Below are 26,137 nucleotides of genomic sequence, written 5' to 3' on the forward strand. Positions count from 1 at the left end.
TCTCTTTGAATGTTGAGATGCCGCAAGGATGAGATGAGAGAGGGGATGCAGAGGAGCAGCAGTCACCACGGAGCAAATAACAGACCAGCTGAGAAGAGGGATATGGAGAGGGGTGGAGTAAGAGTGTGTGTTAGTGTGTGTGTGTGTATGTGAGAGAGAAAGAGAGAGAGAGAGAGAGAGAGAGAGAGAGGAGGGGGTAGGAAAGAGGGTAAAGTGGCACATCTGCAGGTTGTCCCTGGGTTTCTCAGTGGGGTTTGCCTCTGTTTGTCTGCCTGTTTGTTTGTTTTTTTCTTCCTCTCTCCCTCTCCTACTTTTCCTCCCTTTTTCTCATTTTGATTCCTTTCCATTTTAGTATCTTTGCTGTCAACACTATTGTCCTTTGTGTGTCATTGTTGCATTTTTTTCTATTATTGCTGTTGTTGTTCTTGTTGGTTTTATTTGGTTTAATTTGTGAGCATTTGCCCAGAAACGTTTCTTGTGACGGTGAATTCATGAGCCTTGAGCATGTGAGGCAGCAGAAACCAAGTGGGTAGGATTGTGGAATCTTCTGTCTGTAAAAATGTGTAGTAGTAACACAAGACTTTTACCTTGTTTCTTGGGAAAAAAAAATTTGTCCACTGGCATATATTATTGACGCAATTGATTTTCTATCCCTGCTAGTATTTTCTTGCTAGCAATGTTGGCACTTCTGGATTCTAAGATGTTTCCAGTCTGGAGCTGGCACATAGGTGATAGTGAAATTGGTCAGTGATATTACATCAGAGAGTCATGAATATATTAAGAATGCCAGTTAATGTGTCCAAATTTCAGAGTGTGATTTTATGAGAGACAAAGGCTTAAATTTTAAAAGTAGCTGAACAGATACTACGTACAGTAAGAGTTTAGTTTGTATGCAACTCTAAAGCCCAAATAATAAATGGTGTGCCCAATCCACAAGTTTTATAATAGGATGCATGCATAAAATTGAGTAAAATCTGGCTAGCCATATGTTATTTGGCAAGATGTGTCTGCGTCCATTTAGATGAACATTATTACAACCCCTGCTAAATTGACCAGCCTAAATGTTCACTAAAATGGCTGTGATTAGTGTCTCTCCTAATAAACTTGGTCCTAAATGTGCCATAGTGCTGTAAATAGCCCTTGAAACAGTGTTTTCTGGGTCACTGGGGTAAATAATGAACACACCACTGCGTACCAGACAGACAGACAATCAAGGTAGGATATAAATGCCAATAAATGACACCGCCTACCCAACACACATACATGCACACACAAACAAAGCAAACACAGACTTAAAGCAAACCCACACACCACTAATCTCGAATTGGATCGCGTTTGTGAGTTAAGAGCTAAAAAGCAGTGGCAGTGTGGCATGTGCAAAATCAATCATATTGGCAGGAGGGTATAGCTGGATTAAGTGTGTTATCTTGGTCGATAAATTTTAAGAGAAACTACCTTTTTTCCACAACAAGGCATATATTTAAAAAAAAAAATGTTACTAAGGTTGCAGTTTATGGATAGCATTAGTCAGATTTGTATAGTAACATCTCTTACTTTGAAACTGTTCTTTGTGGTTTATTATTTGTTTTCCATCTATCTTTATTATTTATTCATTTTTATGAGTCATGATTTCGGAAATAAAGAGTAGAGAGTATAGAGAGTGCTTGAGTGCAGAGCGGTTTTGGGGTCATGTGGTTGGTTTGGGTCTTTTTTACATATGTGTAAATTAGCATCTTATTGATGTCGTCAATTTTACTTTTTTGGCACGTAATTAGGGTCGCAACAGCAAAAACCAATCGTCTCAAAAGAAATTTCATCTCAGATACCACCTGGATGATCGATAGTACTACTGCAACAATATTTAATGGATCTATAAGAAAAACATTTTGAAATGGCAAACCTTTTAAACTCCAGTCTTATCTATAACCATCCACCTTAAAGAACAGTTGGCCAAGGCCTACTGCCCAAGGCAAAGGCCATTTTTCTCCTGTTATCACACCTGTGATCTGTGTCACTGGCCACCGATGGATGTGACCAACAGAAAGACACACCCATCAAAGATAGGGCTTTATAATATAGACTTTATAGTTTTAACAAAATTTGAAGGTAAAAAAATCTTTTTGTAATAAAAGGCAGGTCTCTCACTGGCATGTTTTTTTCACTCTGCATGTATTTAAATGTAAAGCAATGGAGTGCTGAAAAGAAATGAAAGCTTAAAAGCTTATAATCAGTGCACCTTTTAAACCTGATGTGCAGAAAGCAGATTCTCTCAATAAGCTAATTACATTGTTAAATATATTTGATTGTGTACAGTGGTAACAATTTTTTTTTTTTTTTATAATCTGAATGGTCCGAATTGAACAATATATTTGCTCATAGTGTGAAAGCATGGAAACGAAGCTCTGACCTCCAATGAATGAATTACTTTCCAGCTACTGAATGAATGTGTTGAAGACAATGTGAAATACATGAATGACTTATGGGTAGTGTGAATTGAATAGAATGACCTAGCCAATAATCAGATTATCAGATAATCAGATTAACGAAGGTTAAAAATTGTGTGCAAAGGAGAGTTACAAAGTAAATATATTCTAATTTTCCTGGAATTGGCCATTTTCAAAACATAATTTGTCTATAGCTGCATTTACATATATTCATCTGTGAAGCTTCTACAAACATCAAAATCATAAAAGCTTAACATACCTATTTTAAATTAGAATATTATACCCCTTGAGGCCAATCCAAATCAAATTTATATTCAATTAATGAACAGATAGTTTGGTTACTTATACTTTAAATAGATGATCCACCATGTACACAAGATGAGTAACTTTACTTTTAGAGTCATTGTATATGTTCTGTGCATGTGTATCACTGTCTGGCCAGCATGATAAATTCAGAAACTGATTCTGTGAAGACAAAATCTCAAAAAAACCCAAAAATGCTCATGATTTAATTAAGCAATATTGCAAGAGCTGCTGTTGAGTTATGTGTAATCACAACCGTGCTGATATTCAGCATAACAGGATGATTGTGACTGATGGGTTTGAAAATGATAAAATCATGTGCTACGAGTTTAACAGTAACTATTTCTCATCCCAACTGAATACCAATGAAGATTTTAGAGCAGCACATTACAAAGCTCTAGTAGAGATTTGTCTAATTTATGCCCAGACACACTGAAGTGGTCCAAAGACTTACTAAGACTTTCCTTCAATTTGTCTAGATGTTGTATGCAGTGTGTCTATCATCATAACTTTGCAGTGTGTGACATTGCACTTTTACTGATACCTGTATAGATGATGAGAGTGTAGCTATAATAGGCTATAATTAGAAATTCCAGTGCCAATGTTTTGTCCAAGTGACTGGGTACAAAAGGATGATGATCTCTGCCACAACGCAATGAGACACAACCCTTAATTTGTGCTCAGTATGTAATTACTGTGAATCTCTCTTGTGAATACGACAATCTGTCAGAGAAGGGTATAATCAGAAACACAACAGTGTGACATACAGGACACACACACACACACACACACACTTTTAATTATATACTCGTAGCAAAGCTGATCAGTCTTGCTCTCTGTGACCCTAGCTGTCCAAACAATGCTTATACAGCAGACTGGTGGACTGGTCAATAGATACACCGGCACGTTTATTAGAGCACATGCATGTTCTTTAGTTATTTAGATGCCTTCTTATACTGTAGTTGTTGCATAGTTCAGTGTTTGAAAATGTATGTGACATTTAATGTAAAGTGTTACCAATATTGTTAATTACTGAAATACTTTTATTGAAAATTAAAATCAGAATATCCTGTTGATCCACATTTATTTTTATGCTCCAGGACAAAATGATTACTTGCTGCCTAATATATCCCACCCACTAACAGGTTAGTTAACAGGTTAATTAGTAGTAGAGTAGATAATTAATTAATAATGTTATTCACGTCTCCTGTCAGTGGATAATAGTAATAGTAGTAATGTTATGCCTGATCAGTGTATATATTCACTTCAATTCAATTTTATTTGTATTATATTTTGATTTGTCTCAATGCAGCATTACAAATGTATACAAATTTAGAATAAAAATGAAAAAGCTTAATTTTTAAATTTATATTTATCCCCAATGAGCAAGCCAGATCAACAGTAGGTAGAAAAAAAATTCTCTGAGACAATATGCGGAAGAAACCTTGAGAGGAACCGGACTGAAAAGGGAATCCATCCTCATCTGGGTGACCTTTGTTGTGTTAGCAGTATGTTTTGGGTCTTGCATGCATGATGAAGCTAATCCCTATTAAAATAGACACATTTCTCTGTGGCTTGCTTGATGTCTGCTTTTTACATTTACATTTCTGGTGTTTAGCAGATGCCCTTATCCAGAGCGATGTACAAACTGATTTGAAGTCTCTATCAATGAATACACTGGTTCAATAGGTCACAGACTTAGGATACAATCAGCCTAAAAACTGTTGGGAGGAATCTTTATAACACATACAATATATAAAACATACAGGGAAAATAAGAGCTAGTTTAAGTGATTCAGGAAGAGGTAGGTCTTCATCTGGCATTTGAAGACTATGTCCTAAAGCACTATGGCACATTTAGGAACAAGTTTATTAGGGGAGACACTAATCACAGCCATTTTAGTGAACATTTAGGCTGGTCAATTTAGCAGGGGAAGACTAAGACTAAGTCAGTGACTAAGCTGTTCGGACATCCTAGAGAAGTTCATTCCACCATCTCAATGCCAGAACTGAAAAGAGACTTATAGCCTTTCTATGATACGTATACCTACCTCTTACCCTGAGAGATTTTGGGATCAGTTGAGCACTGCTAGTAGACCAGAGAGAGCGTGGTGCAGTAGGAGGAGTAATAAGATCTTTGAGGTAAGCGGGTGCTGGTCCATTCTTGACTTTGTAGGCAGAGCTAGTTGAGGGAGCGCAGAAGTGGGGTGTTGTGTGAAAACTTAGGCAGGTTGAAAACAAGTTACGCAGCTGCATTTTGGATCATTTTGCAGAGGGTGGATTGCATTCGGAGGTAGACCTGCCAGTAGGGAGTTGCAGCAGTCCAGTGTCAAAATGACAAGTGACCTTAGTAGCCATTGTGGATAAAAATGGCTGAATCCTTCTGATGTTGTACACAAGAATTTTATTATTGTTTTTGACCAGTTTTTCAGAATGATACATTTGCATAATAAAAGCACGTTAGTCAAATATACTGGAATGCTGCTGACTAAAAGTGAGAAAGCTTGTTGTAGTAATGGAAATGTCAGGGGATTTTTTTCTGATGGAAACAAATAGAATGTTAGCAGTAATTCCACATATAGTTACCATATTGGCCTAGCATCTCTTGCTTGATTTGTGCTCATGTTCTCTCCCTATCTTTTTACAAAAAATCTAATCTTAATCTGATTGATATCAGATCTGCTTAAAGCTGCATTTTTATGTCTACAGTATTGTGTGACCCTCTTGATATTTTCAGAATATCTTTTTTAAGATGAAGAAGTAGAAGAAAAAGAAGCCTTTATTTGTTAAATATACATTACAAAACAGTGAAATTCTTTTTTTCACATATCCCAGCTTGTTAGGAAGCTGAGGTCGGAGTGCTGGATCAGAGCTGAGATCAGAGCAGTCAATAGTGGTGCTTGGCAGGGCTGGGGTTTGAACCCCTGACTTTCTGATCAGTAACTCCTTGTGCTCTGAATCTTAACATTCCAATAGTGCAAATGTCATTTCTATGTAACATAAGTTATAACAAAGATTGAACATCCCTGTGTGTGTCTGTCTGTGCTTGTGTGTTTGCTGATCAGCTCCTATAGTCCTATTGATTTTCACTTCATTTAGCAACTCTTGTGGTTTTTGATATAATGGATGTGCATGTGGATGAGTGTACTAGTCATAATTCAGCTTGGATTTTGGTACAGTGGGAACACACTCTCTAGAGTCACTCTTCACTGTCTGGATGCCACTGTGCCAAATGTCATTGTCTCCATGTTTGATCAGTACATGCCCAGAAGATTGATGGGCTCTCTTCACAGGAGTTTGTGGTTTAAAAAAGAAAAGACGAGGCATGAATGAATAGTTAGCAGACACTGTTCAATTACGTCATCCACTTTTTTGTTCTTATTCAAGTGGCTTCTGCTCAATTGACTGGTTGCTGTTCTTTGTTGAAAGGCCCACCAATGAAGTGGCCACCCACTCCACAATCTGTACAAAGCTGGTTAAATTGCAAGGGTTATACAATCACTAAGTGAATTGAACCGTTGCTGCAGGGCACATTCCAGTGTACCCCCTATGATTTGAGACCAAACATCCTTTTCCTATTCCTGGCTATTACTATATGGTAAAATGGTGAAAATTTGAAACTCGTTTGATGTGACTGGGTTCTCCTGTCTCTTCTGAGTGAATTGTGAGGGACTTTAGGCAGGGACTTTAAGCAGAAAGCATGTTTCCTTGGTAATGCACAGATAATACATTGACATCTCAACCTGGTCTTTCATTCAGCTGGAGTGTATGATGGAGGACATGTTCTCCAATGGGGTTTTCACCTCTGGGTAATCTGAAATGGCAGAAAGAATACATTATTGCAGCTGTGCCAGAACTGAGAATTTTCTCCAATTCTATCTTCCCGTTTGGAATACAGTAAAACCTTGGATTGCGAGTACCTTGGTCTGCAAGTGTTTTGCAAGAGGAACAGAAATTTTTAATAGATTTTAACTTCATAAACGAACGAGCAAAAATTTTTTAATAAAATTTAACTTGGTTAACGAGCGATAACTTGCAACATGAGCACCGCACCATGAGAATCACGCAACGAGCTCGCGTGGGAAATCTCACAGCTGAGCTGATGGTTTTTCTCTCTCGCTGTGTAAAATAATGGGAGCTCGGGTAAGCTTCCTGTGTACTTGTCCTCAGTACATGTACTACATCTCTCATACCGACAACATCCACGCGAGCGTACTGTTTACTATAGCATTGTAACTGTGTGTGTGTGCGTTTTCATATTTTGCGTTGAAGTGTACAGACTGTTCTTTAGTATTGCAACAATGGCCCCAATGAAGAAAAATCCAGAAAAGGAAGGTGGTAAGAAGAAGGAGATGATTACACTAGAAGTATATTAATCTAAAAAATAAAATTTGTTTCAGATATTAGAGACAATAATTTGTATTTAAAATATCAATAAAAATGATTTTTATATGAATACTTTTGGGTGTGTGGAACGGAGCATCCGACTTTTCCAATGGCAAAATTCGCTTTGCTGTACGAGTTTATTGGATTACTTGCACTTTTCTGGAACGAATTATGCTCGCAATTCAAGGTTCCACTGTACTGCCATTTTATATATATTTTAGATATTTTGACACTGCCCTCTAGGATTTAGGCCAATCTTTGGGCTCCAGCTGATTTAGAAGCATCCCACTTTGCATGTCTCCTTAGATGAGGCTTGACATGTTCAGAATGTTTTTCTGTGATGTTCATGCTACAGCTCTTGCTTCCTTTGGCTCAAAGCAAAATACCTTAGGACCTTGCCTGTTATTCCAACCTTCAGTTGTTCACTGTCATGAGCATGTACCCACTATATCCTTAGATTTCTCTTCTTGGCTGACAGAAGTGGAATCTGATGTGGTCTTCTGCTGTTGTAGCTCATCTACCTAAATTTTTGAAGTTTAGCGTGTCTGAGATGCTTTTCTGTGAGCTCAAACCAATGTGACTATTCCCTCTGACATTTCTTATCAACAAAGCGTTTCTGCCCACAGAACTGCTGCACACTGGATGAATGTTTTTTCACCATGATAAGCCATGTCTCTGATTAAGATGCTGCATGTAAGGAACAACGAATAAAACAACAAACAAAAATGTACACTTTTTGAGCACTTCACAGGGTTGGTGTGATTGATAAATTGACAGCCATCAGTTATTTAATCATTATGCATTTAATATTGGTAATTTGTTTTAAAAACAACAGGAGCAATAACAGACATGAGACAGTAAGCTGTAATTATTACTGCTCAGTTATGCTAACACGCGCACCTGGCACTGATCTTATTTTGATTTCAAGAACACAGTGCAATTTACTATATATCTAAAGCACAGTGTTTGTGATGCTGCATAAGAAAGGTGCAGAACTGTGTGTGTGTGTGTGTGTGTGTGTGTGTAAGAAAGATAGGGAGAGAGATGGAGAAAAAAGTGCAGCGATCCCAGCATTTCTTTCGTTTTTTCAAGCACCATCTGTTTGGCTTTCACCGAAGGTCATAAATTATGAGTGCAATCTACAAAGCATTCATAACCACACACACATATACACACAGGAACAATAATGACTCATAATTGACCTTGTGTGTATGTGTGTGTGTGTGTGTGTGTGCATGCTTTGAGCTCTGTTCAACAGATGGCCTGGCTAATTGATCTGTTATAATGACAGCTCATAGGCTGATTCAGCACGCACAGTTTACACACTTGGCTTCCTTTGTTTTTACATTTTTGAAATAAAGTTGTTCCTGTATCAAAAATCAAATCAATTGCACTGGCGAGAAGAATCAGAGTCTCATAAAAAAGACAGGATGGTCTGCGTGTTTCCACATTAAAAGACATCAATATTCAACAAGGATAGCTGGTTCACTGATGTACTTAGCTTTTTGCACCCCACAATTAATAATGACGTGTAATAATACAAGGCCATTTTAGGACCTTGGAGAACTGGAAACCATGGATATAGTACATACATCAAATATATGACAACGTTAATGCCCTCCACACCATTTACTTGACACAATTGTCTTCATTTAAAAATGTATTTGTTCTTAATGACGTTGCATTTATTCTTCAAACCAAAGCTTTTTGACAGTGACATATGCACTTCACTAAGAGAACATTTAGTAGCTGTCCTGAGGAACTACATACAGAGAATTGAATGTTAATGTCACGACATTGCAGTTTTGCATTATACGTTTTCACATCCAATACATCCAGAAAGTATTCACTCCAATAACTATTTCCCTTATTGAGTATATTCAAAATACTGTATATCCCAGGGGTTTCTGCTACCATTGTGGTGACTAAAGAAATAAAATTGATGAATAAAATGTTTAGATTTCTCAGAATTATTTAAAAAAAAAAAAAAACCCTGCTATTTCCACCCCCTCAGTATAAATTGTCCTTTTGCAGAAATTGTACAGTAGCTTTGAGTCATCACTGATGCATCTCTGAGCATTTTGCTTATGGCAATTTCTTCCTTTCCTCAATGCAAATTCCTTCAAACTCTATCAAATCAAATGGATAATGTTGGTAGACAGCCATTTTCAGCTCATGCTACTTGGATTTAATTTTAGGCTTCGACTTGGCCATTTCAAAACACAAACCTTGTTTTTGTCAAGTCATTCATGGTCTTACCTGGGTGTTGGCATTTATTTGGTCTGCATCAGATATTACTGTTTGGCTTTAGACCAGTTGGCTCAACTTTAGCTTCATCAGACCACAAAATTTTTTTCCAAAATCTCTGAATATTTTCCAACTTGACCTTTCTCAGAAGTGGCTTCCTGATGTTTTAATAACCTTCTCCATCTGGTTTCCTCTTAACAACTTCATCTCTTCTTCACAAGTCAGTCATGACAGCAGAACTAATCTCATGTCTCATTTGTAGCCGCCAAATTTCCAACATATACACTATATTTCCAAAAGTATTCGCTCACCTGCCTTGACTCGCATATGAAGGTAAGTGACATCCCATTCCTAATCCATACGGTTCAATATGACGTCGGTCCACCCTTTGCAGCTATAACAGCTTCAACTCTTCTGGTTGAAGGTTTAGGATTGTGTTTATGGGAATATTTGACCATTCTTCCAGAAGTGCATTTGTGAGGTCACACACTGATGTTGGACGAGAAGGCCTGGCTCTCAGTCTCCGCTCTAATTCATCCCAAAGGTGTTCTATCAGGTTGAGGTCAGGACTCTGTGCAGGCCAGTCAAGTCCATCCACACCAGACTCTGTCATCCATGTCTTTATGGACCTTGCTTTGTGCACTGGTGCACAGTCATGTTGGAACAGGAAGGGGCCAGCTCCAAACTGTTCCCACAAAGTTGGGAGCATGGAATTGTCCAAAATGTCTTGGTATGCTGAAGCATTCAGAGTTCCTTTCACTGGAACTAAGGGGCCAAGCCCAGCTCCTGAAAAACAACCCCACACCATAATCCCCCCTCCACCAAACTTTACACTTGGCACAATGCAGTCAGACAAGTACCGTTCTCCTGGCAACCGCCAAACCCAGACTCGTCCATCAGATTGCCAGATGGAGAAGCGCGATTCGTCACTCCAGAGAACGCGTCTCCACTGCTCTAGAGTCCAGTGGCGGCGTGCTTTACACCACTGCATCCGACGCTTTGCATTGCACTTGGTGATGTATGGCTTGGATGCAGCTGCTCGGCCATGGAAACCCATTCCATGAAGCTCTCTGCGCACTGTTCTTGAGCTAATCTGAAGGCCACATGAAGTTTGGAGGTCTGTAGCGATTGACTCTGCAGAAAGTTGGCGACCTCTTCGCACTATGTGCCTCAGCATCCGCTGACCCCGCTCCATCAGTTTACGTGGCCTACCACTTCGTGGCTGAGTTGCTGTCGTTCCCAAACACTTCCACGTTCTTATAATACAGCTGACAGTTGACTGTGGAATATTTAGGAGCGAGGAAATTTCACGACTGGATTTGTTGCACAGGTGGCATCCTATCACAGTTCCACGCTGGAATTCACTGAGCTCCTGAGAGCGACCCATTCTTTCACAAATGTTTGTAAAAACAGTCTGCATGCCTAGGTGCTTGATTTTATACACCTGTGGCCATGGAAGTGATTGGAACACCTGATTCTGATTATTTGGATGGGTGAGCGAATGCTTTTGGCAATATAGTGTATATCATGAAAGTATACAGGTGTAGGTGAATTTTAAATTAGTACAGTAGTATCCTATTTAACTTATTAGAGTGAGTTGTCAAAAGTAAATACTTGTTCTAATTTAGATTTGTGAAACAATGGATGGTGAATAATTATCAATTATTGGTTTTCTTTTTAATTTAAATCAATTTCATTTTAAATAAGGGGAAAACATCCCATTATAATATAAATTCTGTAAATTGATTGATGATGTAATACAGCAAAAAGTGAAATAATCATGAGGATTGGGGGCTTGAAAGGTGAATACTTTTTAGAGGCACAGTGAGATTTGTGAAAGCATCCAACTGTATCTTTTTGAACTACTGCTCATGCTGTGTCATGGGGCAGCATAATGCCCTCAGAGGAAAATGCTATCCTCCTCTTCTGCATGCTGCAGCTCACAGATGCCCATGATCTGGTTAGTGTAGCTGTGATTGACAGGGGATAGAGAGTATAGCACTCCTCCCTACCTGAGAGCAAGGCCTATTTTGCTGTTGGACTCTGGGTTTTGGATGGATGTACCCTATTTTTCTTTTTTTTATTAATATCAATTTTGTTTTAGATTCCCAAATATTATTTTTCTAACAAAAAATGTTTTTCAGTAAAGAATGTAACATTAAAAATTCAACCACTTTTCAGACAATCAATTGTTTTATAAAACTGCTCAAAATGTTCCTGAGGCTACTGATGCTTTTTAATGGCAAAGGTTTGTCACACCAGTTAAAGACTGTTAAGTTTAGTGTTGTTTATTGCTTTTTATAGCAGTTTACTTTGAAAAAAATAATAATAATTTTGTTATTTGACATTTGTATAACATTACATGATTTCTATACATGACTTTAGCACAGAAATGTAGATCTGGCCCTGCAGCTGTAGAACGTGGACCTGCTTTCTTTCCTTTTCCACCTTCCTTTACTTTCATTGTTTTCTTTTCATGTTCCCTTTCTATCTGTATAGCTATCATTCACGGTAATCATACCTTCTCAACAAAAAAAAAAAATAACCCTCGTTCCTGTGGGATTTGATCATCACTGATGAGTGGGTATAAGTCTGGAGTATATGGTCATTATGGTGCAAGAGTCAGTAGTTGGAAGATTTCTTTCACATTCTCCTCCTTTGTCTCTCTAAGATGACGTCCATGCCTTGCCTCATTTACCGATAATGACAGGTACTGTAACCCAATTGTGGCTTACAGAGGCTTTACATCTTCCACCTCCTACATGTTACCTGTCCTCCTCATCTCCTTTGCATCATCACCTCTCCCTGGATATTTAAGCCCATGGCTTAAAATTTGGCGTGTATGTCAATGTGTGTATTTGCTATCTTCTGTACATATGACTAGTGAAGTGTTTGGGTGTCTGGCATAAGTGTTCTTTATCGTAGTCAGTTGAGGTTTAATTACATGTGATTTAAAAGATAAATAAACTTCAGTACTGATCTGTGCCACTAGAGGATGTAGACGCAAGAATACTTGTATTTATTTTATTATCTGTCTCTATCTCTGTTTCTCTCTCTCACTGACAGGGAGGTGGAGAATGAACTGGAGGTCGTATGGGAAACTGCTTCAAGAGAAAACCAGCATTTGCAGGACATTGTGATGGGCAAGGTCAATGTCTTGTTGAGCCCTCATGACTCACGCTTGTCTGTGGACTGGAAGCCGCAGGAAAATCTCAACCCAGCATGTCATCTGAGCAGCACAATGTCTCCTACCTTGATCATGATGCCAAATCAGAGTAGTGCCATGTTCAAACCTGACCATCAGCACCACAAACTGTTGTTTGATGAGAGCGAAGGGAATGGGTTAGACTTCTATTCCTGATTTGACATGTGAAAGTGACGTCCCTAAAGATTGCCATTATTTAATAAATAAATTGAGTATGCACTATATAAGACCTAAACATGTTTTAGATATGCTATATGTGCCTAATAAATGATTCTCTTTCATTTTTGTCTGTTTACTCTGTAAAACTGTAGTGTGCTCCTCCACCTCCTACAGTACCACTCATGTTGAATAATTTCTTTGCCCTAGAGAATCATCTGGTCTGTTTTATAGAATTATATATAACTTAACAATATAGGACTATGTTTTATATATAAATAACAAACTGCATAAAAAATTAGCTATATAAAATAGTCCACACCAGCTCATTTTCCTGGGCAGCTCACCATACAGGGGAGTGCACTTTTGCTCTCTGATTGGAATTAGTAGAGTGAGATAATAGAGTGGTGTCCTTGAGAGACTAAGACAACTGATTAGAAGATTCTGCTCCGATAAGTAAAGAGGTTCAGATTATTGCATTATGTGTAATCTGAATTATTGATCATGTCTGAAGAACATGCTGGTTTTTCTTAACTACAAGGAATTGAACTTGAGTTGAATTAATTACCTTGAAGTTTTAATCAAAAGAGCCTCTCCTGTTATTTTAAAGAGACCAAGGTTATATGTTTTTAATATATTGAACAGGAGCAGACTGGTGTGCAGTTTATCATTAATGCATCATGAAAGAATCTCTTTAATATAATATAAATTACGTATATAAGTACTTAGATATAAGTACCTGATGTTTTATACAAGATGTATTGTTACATTTTAACGGCTTAAGGTGTGTGTATATATACACACACCTTAAGCCGTTAAGCACCTTGTTAGAGAACAGCAAGTTATGCAAAAAGTACTGAAACACCGAACAGTTGGACATGTGCATTCAAAAGTGTAGAGAAGGACAAATATATATATTTGCAAATAATAATTTGAAAAAGCTACATGAATTGTCATTTGCGGTCAATTTCTGCCTGATGTCTGGAACCCACAGACTAAATTGGATTCAGGTCAGGTGAATGAATTAGCCAAGAGCATAAGTCTTGGGTTGAGAATTGTGCTTCAGATCCATCTGTGCTGTGAACCTCTTTCCAATGAGAGTATCTAAAACCATATAACCCTACATAATTCAATCTTCATCCTGCTGCTATTTTCTTACTCCAGTGGCAGCCATTCATGCTCATATTATGAGACAGAGCATGATATAGCTGACAGAGCTTGCTAGGCTGCATACACACACAGCCATACACATGCCAGGGAGTTATACCTGATAGAACAAAAGTTGTGAGTCTTCTCTGTTGTCCTAGTTTTTCAAAGTGCAATAAAAAGTCTGAACTGCATAAATGCCAGCCCAGGGCTTGGTTAAAATGCTGCCTGCCTCCTGAGTCTTCCTCCATACTCCCACACACCGATAATAAGTTGTTACTATTCTATATTGCCAAGCTGTGCTAATTGAGTTAAAAAGAGTGCAAACAGGGATTCTGGTAAGACTAGCTAGGTCACTCCACCTTCAACAAGGGGGGTGCAACAGCATCCAAACATCCTGGTTTACCAAGACACTCACCCATGAAAAGATATTAACATACGCTTTGTGTCTGACTCCTAAACACTAACTGGAAGGCTATTCCATACATAGATGGCTTTTTGAAAGCAAGTTCTGCTCCCTGCTGTTGCCTTCACTATTTAACATACCAACAAATAGCCTGCACCTTTTGACTGAAGTAGGCATTGGATTATAAACAACCAAAAGTTCTCTCAGGTACTGTGTGCAAAACCATAGTCAGTACATTATATCACATTAGTAGTATTTTAAAATGTGAACTTTTATTGGGAGCCAGTGCAGTGAGGATGAGATGAGGTGATGTAGTCATACTTTATGGTTCGATTAAGTTTAAGGTTCGATTAAGGTTTGCAGAAAAGGATTCTCCATGCTTCACACTGGAATGATGTTCTTGGAATTATATGCACAACCTTCTTTAAACAATATAAACTTGAATTATTGCCAAATAGTTCTGTTTTTTTGTCCGAGAAGAGTATATTATTCCAAATATTGCTCTGGTTTGACTAAATGCTTTTTTAAACGTGTGTCTCTTTTTAAAAGTTAAAAAGTCTTTGCTCTGTAGCTCTCTCCGTTCAATCGTTGTTCAATATTGCTGTCCCTGAAATTTAGGTAGCTCTTTCACCATGATTGCTACTTCATAGCAAAGGATAACTGATAATGACAACAAGTGCAAATATAGCTGCAAGCAGCAATGAAGGGGTTAAGCACCTTCAGTGTCACCAGGTAGACACATGGGTGTTTAAACCTGTTTTTCAGTATAGCAGCCCAAAGCGTCCAAATTTCACTAAACTGGATGTGTGCCACTCAGGCCTCAAAGTAAGCACGTACACTGACTTTCATGCCAATGAACAAAAGAATTGCAGTGATATGGCCACTTTTTCTTTATGGCACCTTTAAGGGTGAATTTGTGGGTACACTGCAGTTCTACCTGGCAACGAAACTTTAACAAGTTTTTAAAACAAATAAATAATAATAATAAATAATAATATAGAATGAGTGTGTGTGTGCCCTGCGCAGGAGGAGATGTGATTTTTACTAAATCAGAGATGAATGAAACACAAAATGGCTTATTTGGATATTTCATAAGTTCCCAGAGAGGATCCTTAAATTTAGTTGAAATATCTGCTTTGATGCAATTTGGTGCTTTGGAGTAATGAGGAACTGAAAGTTTTGTTTTTTTATGGTATAGCGCCCTCAAGTGACCTTGGTGCCTACCCAATATTGTTAATACCAATAAATTGTAGCAAGTGGCATCACTCCAACATAGCTCTATTGAGTCTATATGACTCACTTCCTGTTTAGGTGTCTTTACCATAGAATTTTATTCGTATTCCACCAACATCCACCTAGGGTTTCGTCTGCCATAGAAAAAACAACAAAAACAAAAACAACAACAATATCAAGGTGGCCAAAATACAAAATGGTGTTTCCATTGAAAATTCTTTGGACAACTGTGGCTTTGGACAATCTTTTGGCCTAGTAAAATTATTTGAAATCCTTTTTGTCAAAACCCTCTGTAGATGATACATAATACATTTTTGTGGTGATGGGATGAATGGTCTGGGACTATTTCACTAGTTAAGCCCAATGGGCGCATTGGCATCACTATGACACAAGGATTCAGATCAAACAATAAAAACTCTAAAGCTTTCCAAATTTATGTAACTGTCCTTACATAGCTCTTTTTTGCCATGGTATTTATGCATCTATTTATTTATTTTAATGTTTTGTTTCATATTTGTTTATGTTTATTTTATGCTTTGTTGTTTTACTTTAAACTGTATGACATACTTTTATATCTGCTCTACACTTCTTGTTTGTATATTTGTGATGGAAAGGAAAAAAACAAAACAAAACAAAACAAGGATTAAGATCACAACTGTAGGACAAACGGGTCAAAGGTTATAAGCAAAAATGTACAAATCTGGCCTGTTGGTGGTGTTACAGAGATAATGGCTTGACCACAAACATCATGCAAATATACTTTGGACTGTCCACTATAAAATGCAGTGGTGGGCAGTAATGAAGTAATTAATTCGTTACTGTACATAAGTATCATTTTCCAGTATCTGTACTGTAAACATTTCTGAGACTTTTTTACATTCACTCCACTACATTGTGCCACATCTCTGATTACTGGTATAAAAAAAACCATTGTCCAATTACAGTTCAGCAAGCAAACTGAGCTACAGCACGCGCATTATTTTTGACCTTTGCAGCATTACAGCCTGAAATACTGTAGCCTACGATGGAAGAAAACTCTGACCCGTCCTGCCACTTGCACACCCATGACCCCTGACCTGACCTGCAGGACCTGCAGCACGTCCTGTGATAATCATCATCTTTAATATTAAACCTAATGGTAAATCGAATAAAGTACAGACAATTAAATTAAATTAAATTAAATTAAATTAAATTAAATTAAATTAAATTAAATTAAATTAAATTAAATCTAACAATGAAGGATTTTGTGGTGTTCTGGGTAAGCCTCTAGAGGGAGCTCTGATATGTGAGTTAATGATGGTAAACAAGATAAGAAAAGAAGTAGACATGAAGGTGTGTGAATAAAAGTTGACGCAGAGATACAGACATGGACCGTATTGTATTTTATTTTATTTTATTTGAAACACTCAACATATTGGCGACGAGGATGACTCTGAGTGAAAGTCAACCTGTTCCTGCAGACACCGGGTGAACCACCGATCCCGTTCAAAGTGTGGATAAAACTTTTGACAGTTTTTTGCTGGTCCTGGGCGAGGAGCTAATGCTCTTCTCATACACTGCCTCGGAACTGAGGGTCAAGGATTGTTTTACACCTTGAACGTGAGTGATCAGGGAGACAATACGCGAGATGATAGCTGGTCCAAAAGACTAATTCATCTCTTATCAAAAAACGGCTGCTGCTGGAAGTGCCACTCGACCTTAAGAAAGCCGTGAAACTGCTACAGCGGAGGCTAAAGAGACGATCATGTCATCTGACCACTCAGTACAAGCAGTTCACCGACATAACAGGTCTCCACGGAGCAAAAGTAAAGTCCGCGCCTCGCGCCGACCTCCAAACTTTACCCGTGCACGGAGTTCCTAATTTTCCTAAGGATGCGGTGTGCAGGAACTGTGACAAAACAGGACATTTTGCAAAGACATGTCGTGAAAACAAATGGGTGTGTGATATTACAGCACCGGAAGTGACAGTGTTATACATTGTGCTTGTGACCGTGGCAAAATAATGTGTACAGTACAGATATGTGCATGCACAGGGACACTCAGTTAATGGTGGACACGGGATCTGCACTGTCCATAGCAATGTCCGTTTACACTGGATTTTTCAGTCAAGCACCCCTCACACCCCCCAGCCGGCCGACTAAACCCCCCCGCCAGCCGACTCAACCCCCCCCCAGCCAGCCGACTCAACCCCCCCCCAGCCAGCCGACTCCCCCCCCCCAGCCAGCCGACCCCCCCCCCGCCCCCCCCCGAAACTATTAAAAAAAAAAAAAAACCTTGACGTAGCTTGACGTAGCACGTTCGGTTCGATTCTGATTCTTTCTATTACGCTTGATTACGTGTTGCAATAGTGACGTGTTACATTACGGACCTTCGCGTCAGTTAACATTTGGATTCAGAGAGACTTGCGAGTGACTTACTTCACTACTCTGCTTTCATCTGGTAGGTCAGGAGTATTATAATAATAATTATTGTTGTTGTTGTTGCTGTGTGTTTAAATAATGAATTGGGTTTATAACATAAACTCTTACCGATACATTTTGTTCAAATTCCATAGAGCGATTACAATGAAATCACAAAAGAAAAACGAAAATAAGGAGAGAAAAGCGTATGGTAAGTGTTGAAACTTTTCAGTATGGAGAACCAAAAATCGAAGTGAAAAGGTTTACTCATCTTTAGCTTTCTTTTAGTCAGTTCTTGGTTAAAGTTTGTGGATTAACAATGTTGGAAAAATGATCAGTGATCCTACTTCTTTTTAGAAATAGATATATTAGCCCTTAATGATAAATAAAAAGTTGTTCAATGAATCATTGATTTTGTTTTTTCTTTCTTTCAGGGGAACCTGCCCCATATGAACCGACATTCAGTGGCCCTGTTGGTAAAAGGTAAAACTCACCATTTTACATCATTTTTACTTTAGAAAACTTAATTCATCAGTCCTGTTCTTTGGAGTGAGACACATGATCTATAAGACCTGTGTAGAAATGTTAAGTTAAAACAATAGAAATAAGTATAAATAAGAAATAAATCATCTGTACAGTTTGGCCAATTAGACTGACACTAATGCATATTATTAGTAGTGTTTGCTTTGCTTTTCTAACACTCATAGAACTTTGTGACATGTACCCTATGTACAGTATACACTGACCTTACCTCTATCTATCTATCTATCTATCTATCTATCTATCTATCTATCTATCTATCTATCTATCTATCTATCTATCTATCTATCTATCTACCTACCTACCTACCTACCTACTCATTCAACATTAAGTGTAATCACAAAATTACCACAGCATACATATGACATATCATAATGCTCAGCACAATGTGGGGAACTGCGAGACATGTATCATGTGCTCACCTCCAAATGTATTGCCATGGCAAGCACCACTCACATTCACATTTTCTTAAGGAAACAGTTTTTATTAATTTTCTTTCTTTTTTCTTTTAGGGCATTTACTGATGTCTTGTGCTGCATCATTTTCATTGCTGCTGTGATTGGCTATGCCATCCTTGGTGGTGCAGGTAAGATACAATAGTAAATTACTATTGCATTCTACTAACACCCTGAACAGAACTGAGGTGCAAATGTTTTATGTCTATTAAAATGTTCAAGGTTTTTAATCAGTTATCTCGATTTTGTCCGACAGCTTGGCTTTATGGAAACCCCCAGTACATCATCTATGAGCAAAACTCTGCTGGAGGGTTTTGTGGAATTGGACCCAATGTGTAAGTCTCTCAGATACATGAATAGCTTATAGATTTTTACAGATACAGAAGTGAACAGTGAATGTATTATCTATTATATAAGTAAAACACAACAATTTAAACAAAACAAAAGAAAATAATGAAAACATGCTAATCAGGTTTATGTGTGGGTGCAAAGCCTCATTTGCTTTTCTGTATCTCTTTCTTCTCAGCGACAAACCCAGTGTGTTTTATTTCGACGTGCTGAAGTGTGCTTCAGCGGTCAATGTAACGGCTGTTACATTGAAAGGACTTCAATGTCCAACAACTCAAGTAAATTTCCTGACTTTCGCATATTTTTACTTAGATAAAGACAGAGATGAATAGGCTATATGTAGTAGATATGCAGCTCTGCCCAGAAAACTGATCTTTATTACAAGGTTGTGCAGTTTGTATCTTTCTTACATCCTGTGAAGAGCTGCTGTAGACATTGTAAAATATAACAATATTCCTCTATAGGGTCTCTAACCATTTCCTTTGCTCTGTGTGTATAGGTGTGTGTTAAGCAGTGCCCCTCGAAATTTTGGTTTTTGCCCCCTGATGCGTTCGCTGCAGGGGCAAAGCCAAGTGACTTCTTCCAGCAGGAGTTTTGTGACCCCAGTTTGGACCTTGCCCGGACCAAACTTGTGAGTGTGACATTTAGCTCTTTATAAATTTTCCTTTTTGGTAATATTCTGCATGAAATTGTGCTAATAAAGATTTTAAAATCATTTCTACTACAGACAGTGAAAGAGATCCTGGATAAAGAGCTATGCCCAGCTTATTATACACCAAGCATATCTGGTATGGACCATGTACTGTACACGGCGAACAGATGCAAACACTCGTTTGTGTGCTTTGGTCTTTAATGATTTCTTTCTTTCTCTAGTTAAAGGAAAATGTCTGCCCAGTTTTGATCCAGATAGTGTTCCATCAGACTTCACTGTCCCTGGATCAAATATGACGGTTAAAGAAACAGTAAAGAACATAATGGACGCTACAAGGTAACATTACTACACATACATACGCATGCTATTTGTTGCTATTTTTGAGTAAATGTCAGTAAATATCTTGTGCTGATTGATACAAATGTGTTGTGTTTGCAGCGGTCTCAGATCAGGATTTAATGCCAAGTCCATAAAAGTCAGCCTCATCGAGGACCTCGCCTTTTCGTGGTATTGGATATTAATGTAAGTAGATTTCTTGTCAATGGCAGTGATCTCACACGTTAGAAAATTTGTGTGCATTTTTAAATTTCTCTTTCTCATTCAGAGGTCTGGTGGTTGCACTGGGGGTCAGTATGGCGCTGCTCCTGTTGATGAGATGTTGTGTGTCAGTGGTGGTCATAATCCTCATCACTGGCGTTCTGTCAATCGGAGCATACGGTAGGTTTCTGATTTCCCTCAACTCTGATTCTGGCATACTGCTGATGCTGATTTACTCACATGCTTGCAAATCCTGCAGGTGAGAGAATCATTGACTGTGTATAACTTGTCTGCATTCTCTGTCTTAGGCATTTACCAGTGTTACCAGGAGTATCAGAAAAATCTGGGCTCACCGATCACACTTGGTGACCTCAGTCTTCAGTCCAAGCTGTCTGATTTCCTTCAAGTAAAGGAGATCTTGCTGGCTTGCTGTGAGTACTTCCTGCTTCTTTATCAAAACTGTAAAGTGACATGGAGTCAAAGAGATAATAGATAATAGTCTCTCAAAAAAAATGTTCTCATCTAACATCAGCGCCTGTTTGATCTGATGTGTATGTTACAGTGGTGATTCTGTGCCTGCTGGAGTTTCTCCTGTTTGTCTTGTTCGTATCGTGTTTAAGAAAAGGACTCGGTAGGGCTTTGGCAATGATGAGGGAGTGCAGCAAGTAAGTATTCTTTTGCACAGAAAATAATACAAGCCATTTAACTAATCAATCAAGAAGTGTTTTTTTGTGTTGAAGACTTTTGGTCGTTGTTGACTTTTGTGCTTTGTGTTGTGTGCAGGGCAATGGGTGTGATGACGTCTACAATGACATACCCGTTGGTCACATTTCTGCTGGTCATACTCTGTCTGACCTTCTTTGCAATCACTAGCGTGTATCCTTTTCATTCTCGCTTATCTTTCTTGTACCTCCTGTCAGTCGGTACTGAACAGTGAACAAGTAATATAGTTTGAACTATAAATATATCTAAACATGTATCTGTATGACTAGTGTATGACAGCTGTGGCCTTGACTATTGTCTTAGAAATCTGGCAACTTCTGGATCGCCATTATACAAAAAAGTTGTCTTGGACTCATCAAATGCCAAGTGCAGTGGCATCACAGGCAATGAAAAGTGTGACCCAGAGGTCAGTGACACACACACATTCAAAAACACACACCAATCAAATGATTAGGTTCATACACAGAAAAAAGGCATATTTGACCCTTATGTTTTTTAAACAGAACAAAACACAAAATGCTAACTTGTACTAGTGATTAATTTGGATTTCGCACTCACCATGTGCACCCTGTTTTCTCTTCCTGTTTTTGCTCCCTCATTCCCTTTTCCTGTTTAGACTTTCAAGGCATCAGACTACCCAGAGTGTCCTGTGCGCTGTGTATTTGTTGAATATGATGATGAAGGAGGATTTTTCCCGAGACACGCACAATACCTGCAGATTTATAATTTGCTGGCATGTCTGTGGTGTCTGCATTTCATCATCACACTTGGCCAGTGCACACTAGCAAAGACCTTTAGCATCTACTACTGGTCTTTGAGTAAACCTCAGAATATTCACCGATCTGTTGTTTCCAAAGCGGTTTTCAGGATGTTAAGGTACGTTACATTCCTCTCTATTGGCCCTGTGATGGACTGCCGACCTGTCCAGGGTGTACCCCTGCCTTTCACCCTATGTGTGCTGGGATAGGCTCCAGCAGATCCCCGTGACCCTAATTAGAAATAAAGCGGGTATAGAAAATGGATGGTTGGATGTCCTTCCGAGTTCAAAGAGAGACGTTCCTTTCTGGTCTCATTTCTACTTTGGTCACAGCCTTTTGTAACCCTGTAACCTTTCTTTCTGAAGGTACCATACCGGCTCCATGGCGTTTGGTGCTGTCTTCCTCACTATGTTCCAGGGCGTCCGGATTGTTTTGGAATATCTCAAAGATGTGACTAAAGGTAAAAATATATTTACAGTCCTCTTCACACTACTCCTTTATCCTGCTTTATTTTTTTTGTGTAAGTGTAATTCATGTTGCTGTTTTATGACACTAATAAGTAATACTCTGCTCTTCTCCCAGGTGGACGAATATGTTGCTGGATTTGCTTCCCGCTGAAACTTCTCCTAAAACTCTGCTTCTGCGCTTTGGATAAATTCATCAAGTACTTTACCCGGAACACCTACGTAATGGTCAGTAAATAATTCCTAAAAATGTAGTTTAGTAATTATCTCAATGTTGCAAATACTTGTATGTGCATGTGTCATGGGTTGTGCCCTGAATTTATCCTGAACTACATTACCCATCAGCCCCAGCATGACACACGTCCACATCACATGTCCCGAATGATCACTCACTTCTATTTTATCTTATGTAACCTATAACAATTTTCAGGCAACCTTATAGACCTAAATGTATAACTAATGTATATTATGGGTTGGCAACTGGCTAGTCTATGTTTTGACTAATTATGTGTTTACATGTGCTTGTGGTTATTATACAGATGGCGTTATATGGAGACAATTACTTCATTTCGGCTAAGAATACTTGCATGCTCTGGGGAAGGAACAAGGACCAGTAAGCTGTCATAAATTATCCCTCCCTTTTCAGAGTTTGAATTCTCTTTTGACAAATGACTTTCATGTACTTGGTCTGTTTTCATAACGTATTATGATTTACAGGGTGGTGATTGTGGAGCGGATTACAGATTTGCTGCTGTTTTTTGGGAGACTGCTGGTGGTTGGAGCAATAGGTATGAAACAATGTTACATTAAAGCAAAATCACATTTACAGCACAATACTTACCTGTGCTGGAAATGAGCAACTGTCTGAGAGTTTGTTTCTGTCTTTGAAGGTGTCCTAGCCGTCTGTTTCTTCAATGGAGACATAAGAGTGTCAGCAGATATTTTCCAAGCCGACGTGCTGAATTATCGCTGGATGCCTATTATTGTACGTATTACCACAACCACCAAGCAATGTTTAAATATTTGAACACACACATGAACATATAAAGACATGAAATAGAACAAAGGTTAAATGTTACAGTAGTAGAAACTTTCACTGTGTGTTATAGGTGGTGATGGTGGGATCATACTTCATTGCTGAGGGCTGCTTCAGCGTCTACAGCATGGGGGTGGACACGTTCACCCTCTGCGTCAGTAAGTAACATGTAGCAGACATTCTTCATCTGAGCACTGAACACACACATATTTGTTGATTATTGTGTTTGATTCAGTCTAATAGCAAAAGCCTAGAAGATCCCGTTTACAATTTATGTAAAAAAAAAAATATCATTTTCACATCAGTGGAACGGTCTCTCATGTTCTCTTCTCTCTTTAGTGGATGATCTGGAGCGCAATGATGGATCATTGCAGAGACCTTACATGTCAAGGAGCATGATGCAGATCTTGCAACAGAAGAGAGATTCCAATGTTTGATATATACAGTATCCCACAAAAGTGAAGAACACCCCTCACATTTTTGTAAATATTTTATTATATCTTTTTGTGTGACAAAATGACACTCTGCTACAATGTAAAGTAGTGAGTATACGGCCTGTATAACAGTGTAAATTTGCTGTCCCCTCAAAATAACTCAACACACAGCCATTAATGTCTAAACCATTGGCAACAAAGGTGACTCCACCCCTAAGTGGAAATGTCCAAATTGGGCCCAAAGTGTCAATATTTTGTGTGGCCACCATTATTTTCCAGCACTGCCTTATCCCTCTTGGGCATGGAGTTCACCAGAGCTTCACAGGTTGCCACTGGAGTCCTCTTCGACTCCTCCATGATGACATCACAGAGCTGGTGGATGTTAGAGAGCTTGTGCTCCCCCACCTTCCGTCTGTGGATGCCCCAAGGATGCTCAATAGGGTTTAGGTCTGGAGATATGCTTGGCCAGTCCATCACCTTTACCCTTCTTTAGCAAGGCACTGTTCGCCTTGGAGGTGTGTTTGGGGTCGTTATCATGTTGGAATACTGCCCTGTGGCCCAGTCCCCGAAGGGAGAGGATCGTGCTCTGCTTCAGTATGTCACAGTCAATGGTGGCATTCATGGTTTCCTTAATGAACTGTAGCTCCACAGTGTCGGCAGCACTCATTCAGGCCCAGACCATGACACTCCCACCACCATGCTTGACTGTAGGCAAGACACACTTGTCTTTGTACTCCTCACCTGGTTGCCACCACACACGCTTGACACCATCTGAATCAAATAAGTTTATCTTGGTCTCCACTTGGTTCCAGTAATCCATGTCCTTAATCTGCTTGTCTTCAGCAAACTGTATGCGGGCTTTCTTGTGCATCATCTTTAGTAGAGGCTTCCTTCTGGGATGACAGCCATGCAGACCAATTTGATGCGGCATATGGTCTGAGCACTGACAGTCTGACCCCCCACCCCTTCAACCTCTGCAGCAATACTGGCAGCACTCATACGTCTTTTTCCCAAAGACAACCCCTGGATATGATGCCCAATTGGGCCCAATTTGGAGATTTCCACTTAGGGGTGTACCCACTTTTGTTGCCAACAACAAAGACATTTTAGACATTAATAGCTGTGTGTTGAGTTATTTTGAGGGGACAGCAAGTGTTGTCACATGAAAAGATATAATAAAATATTTACAAAAATGTGAGGGGTGTACTCACTTTTGTGAGATATTGTACATATTGAATAAATAAATAAATTGTACCAGTCAAGGTCTACTGAGCATGTCTTTGAAAGCATAATTGTTGTTCGATTTTGTTTGATAGCCAACAGAATATGATCGCTTAATTAAACCATTCTCATTACCAAAATCCACTTGAGTATATGTAAGGATAAGCACACATAAATGTAGTTTAAACAGACCTACAGACTTAATTCGACTCAATGTAGGTCTGCAGTTGGTTTGTACAGTCAATGTAGGACTGTAATGTAACATGTTACTGCTAAGAAATACTTAAAAGGTAAAGGTGTAATTGTTTATCACACTACTATTAGTGTTCCTATTACTCTAAGTTTTCCTGGGTCCACTGGGATGGGGGGGGGCATCTTTTGACCACAAGATGTCACTTGTGTGCACCGAGTCGAAAAGCCCCCATTGGTCCACTGCTTCTCAACCTACTGCCCTTCTCTAGCCCATCAGTAAAGTGACGGCACTAATGCAAGACTCTGCCGGTTAGAGTTTGAACCTGTCTTAAGCAAGTGAGAAGATGCCCTTATTGTCCAAGGAATCAGGTGTAATATGTCTAAAATGGTTCTTAAATGTCCCAGTTGTTTTGTGTAGGTGTGGAGGACATGGTGCTTTCTTCCTAGAGGAGCAGAGTGCTGAGGTTGTGCTTACAGAGATTGAGTGGCTGCTGTGACCACAGGCACAGTTTAGGACACACACTGACCCAAACTCCCCATCCTGAGACTTTGGATGAGATGTGTACTTATTAGTATTAAACTATGTGCAGCAAATTGTGGAATAAATGTGTTTTAATTACATTTATAGCATCACTTTGCAATGCATTTAACCCTAAATCCTTCTGCAGCTTTTATGGTGGAATGCAACTCCATAATGATGTGGATCTGTCTCTAACACACAGACAGAAATAAAGAGTCTAGAAATCATTTCTAATTTAAAGTTATTCTGAGCTTGACTGACAAGAAGCCATTGTTATAATATGAATAAACAGCTCTCTCTATCTCTCTCTCTGGCTTTAATATGAAACAGTAA

The 26,137-nt window shown here is 38.8% G+C and overlaps 2 protein-coding genes across 2 annotated transcripts in view; both read left to right on the top strand.

The window, feature by feature from the left end:
* cep89 (centrosomal protein 89) overlaps nt 1-12,860 on the top strand; it is an 86,880-nt gene extending 74,020 nt beyond the window's left edge. The window contains exon 20 of the mRNA XM_058382320.1: nt 12,446-12,860. Within this exon, the coding sequence (XP_058238303.1) occupies nt 12,446-12,740 (295 nt within the window). The 3' untranslated portion in view covers nt 12,741-12,860. The remainder of the gene's footprint in view (nt 1-12,445) is intronic.
* Nucleotides 12,861-17,839: 4,979 nt separating this feature from the next.
* LOC131347371 (choline transporter-like protein 4) lies at nt 17,840-23,909 on the top strand. The gene is made up of 24 exons (XM_058381380.1): nt 17,840-17,964; nt 18,080-18,135; nt 18,359-18,407; nt 18,977-19,050; nt 19,176-19,254; nt 19,446-19,545; nt 19,767-19,898; nt 19,995-20,055; nt 20,141-20,255; nt 20,358-20,441; nt 20,524-20,636; nt 20,765-20,887; nt 21,019-21,121; nt 21,240-21,332; nt 21,483-21,585; nt 21,796-22,107; nt 22,229-22,245; nt 22,303-22,397; nt 22,520-22,629; nt 22,941-23,014; nt 23,119-23,189; nt 23,292-23,386; nt 23,511-23,595; nt 23,777-23,909. The coding sequence occupies exons 2-24, from the start codon at nt 18,090-18,092 to the stop codon at nt 23,872-23,874; spliced, it is 2,232 nt and encodes a 743-aa protein (XP_058237363.1). The 5' UTR covers nt 17,840-17,964; nt 18,080-18,089; the 3' UTR covers nt 23,875-23,909.
* The last annotated feature ends 2,228 nt before the right edge of the window (nt 23,910-26,137 follow it).

Source organism: Hemibagrus wyckioides, linkage group LG27 (assembly GCF_019097595.1).
Source record: "Hemibagrus wyckioides isolate EC202008001 linkage group LG27, SWU_Hwy_1.0, whole genome shotgun sequence".
NCBI classification, from domain to species: domain Eukaryota; kingdom Metazoa; phylum Chordata; class Actinopteri; order Siluriformes; family Bagridae; genus Hemibagrus; species Hemibagrus wyckioides.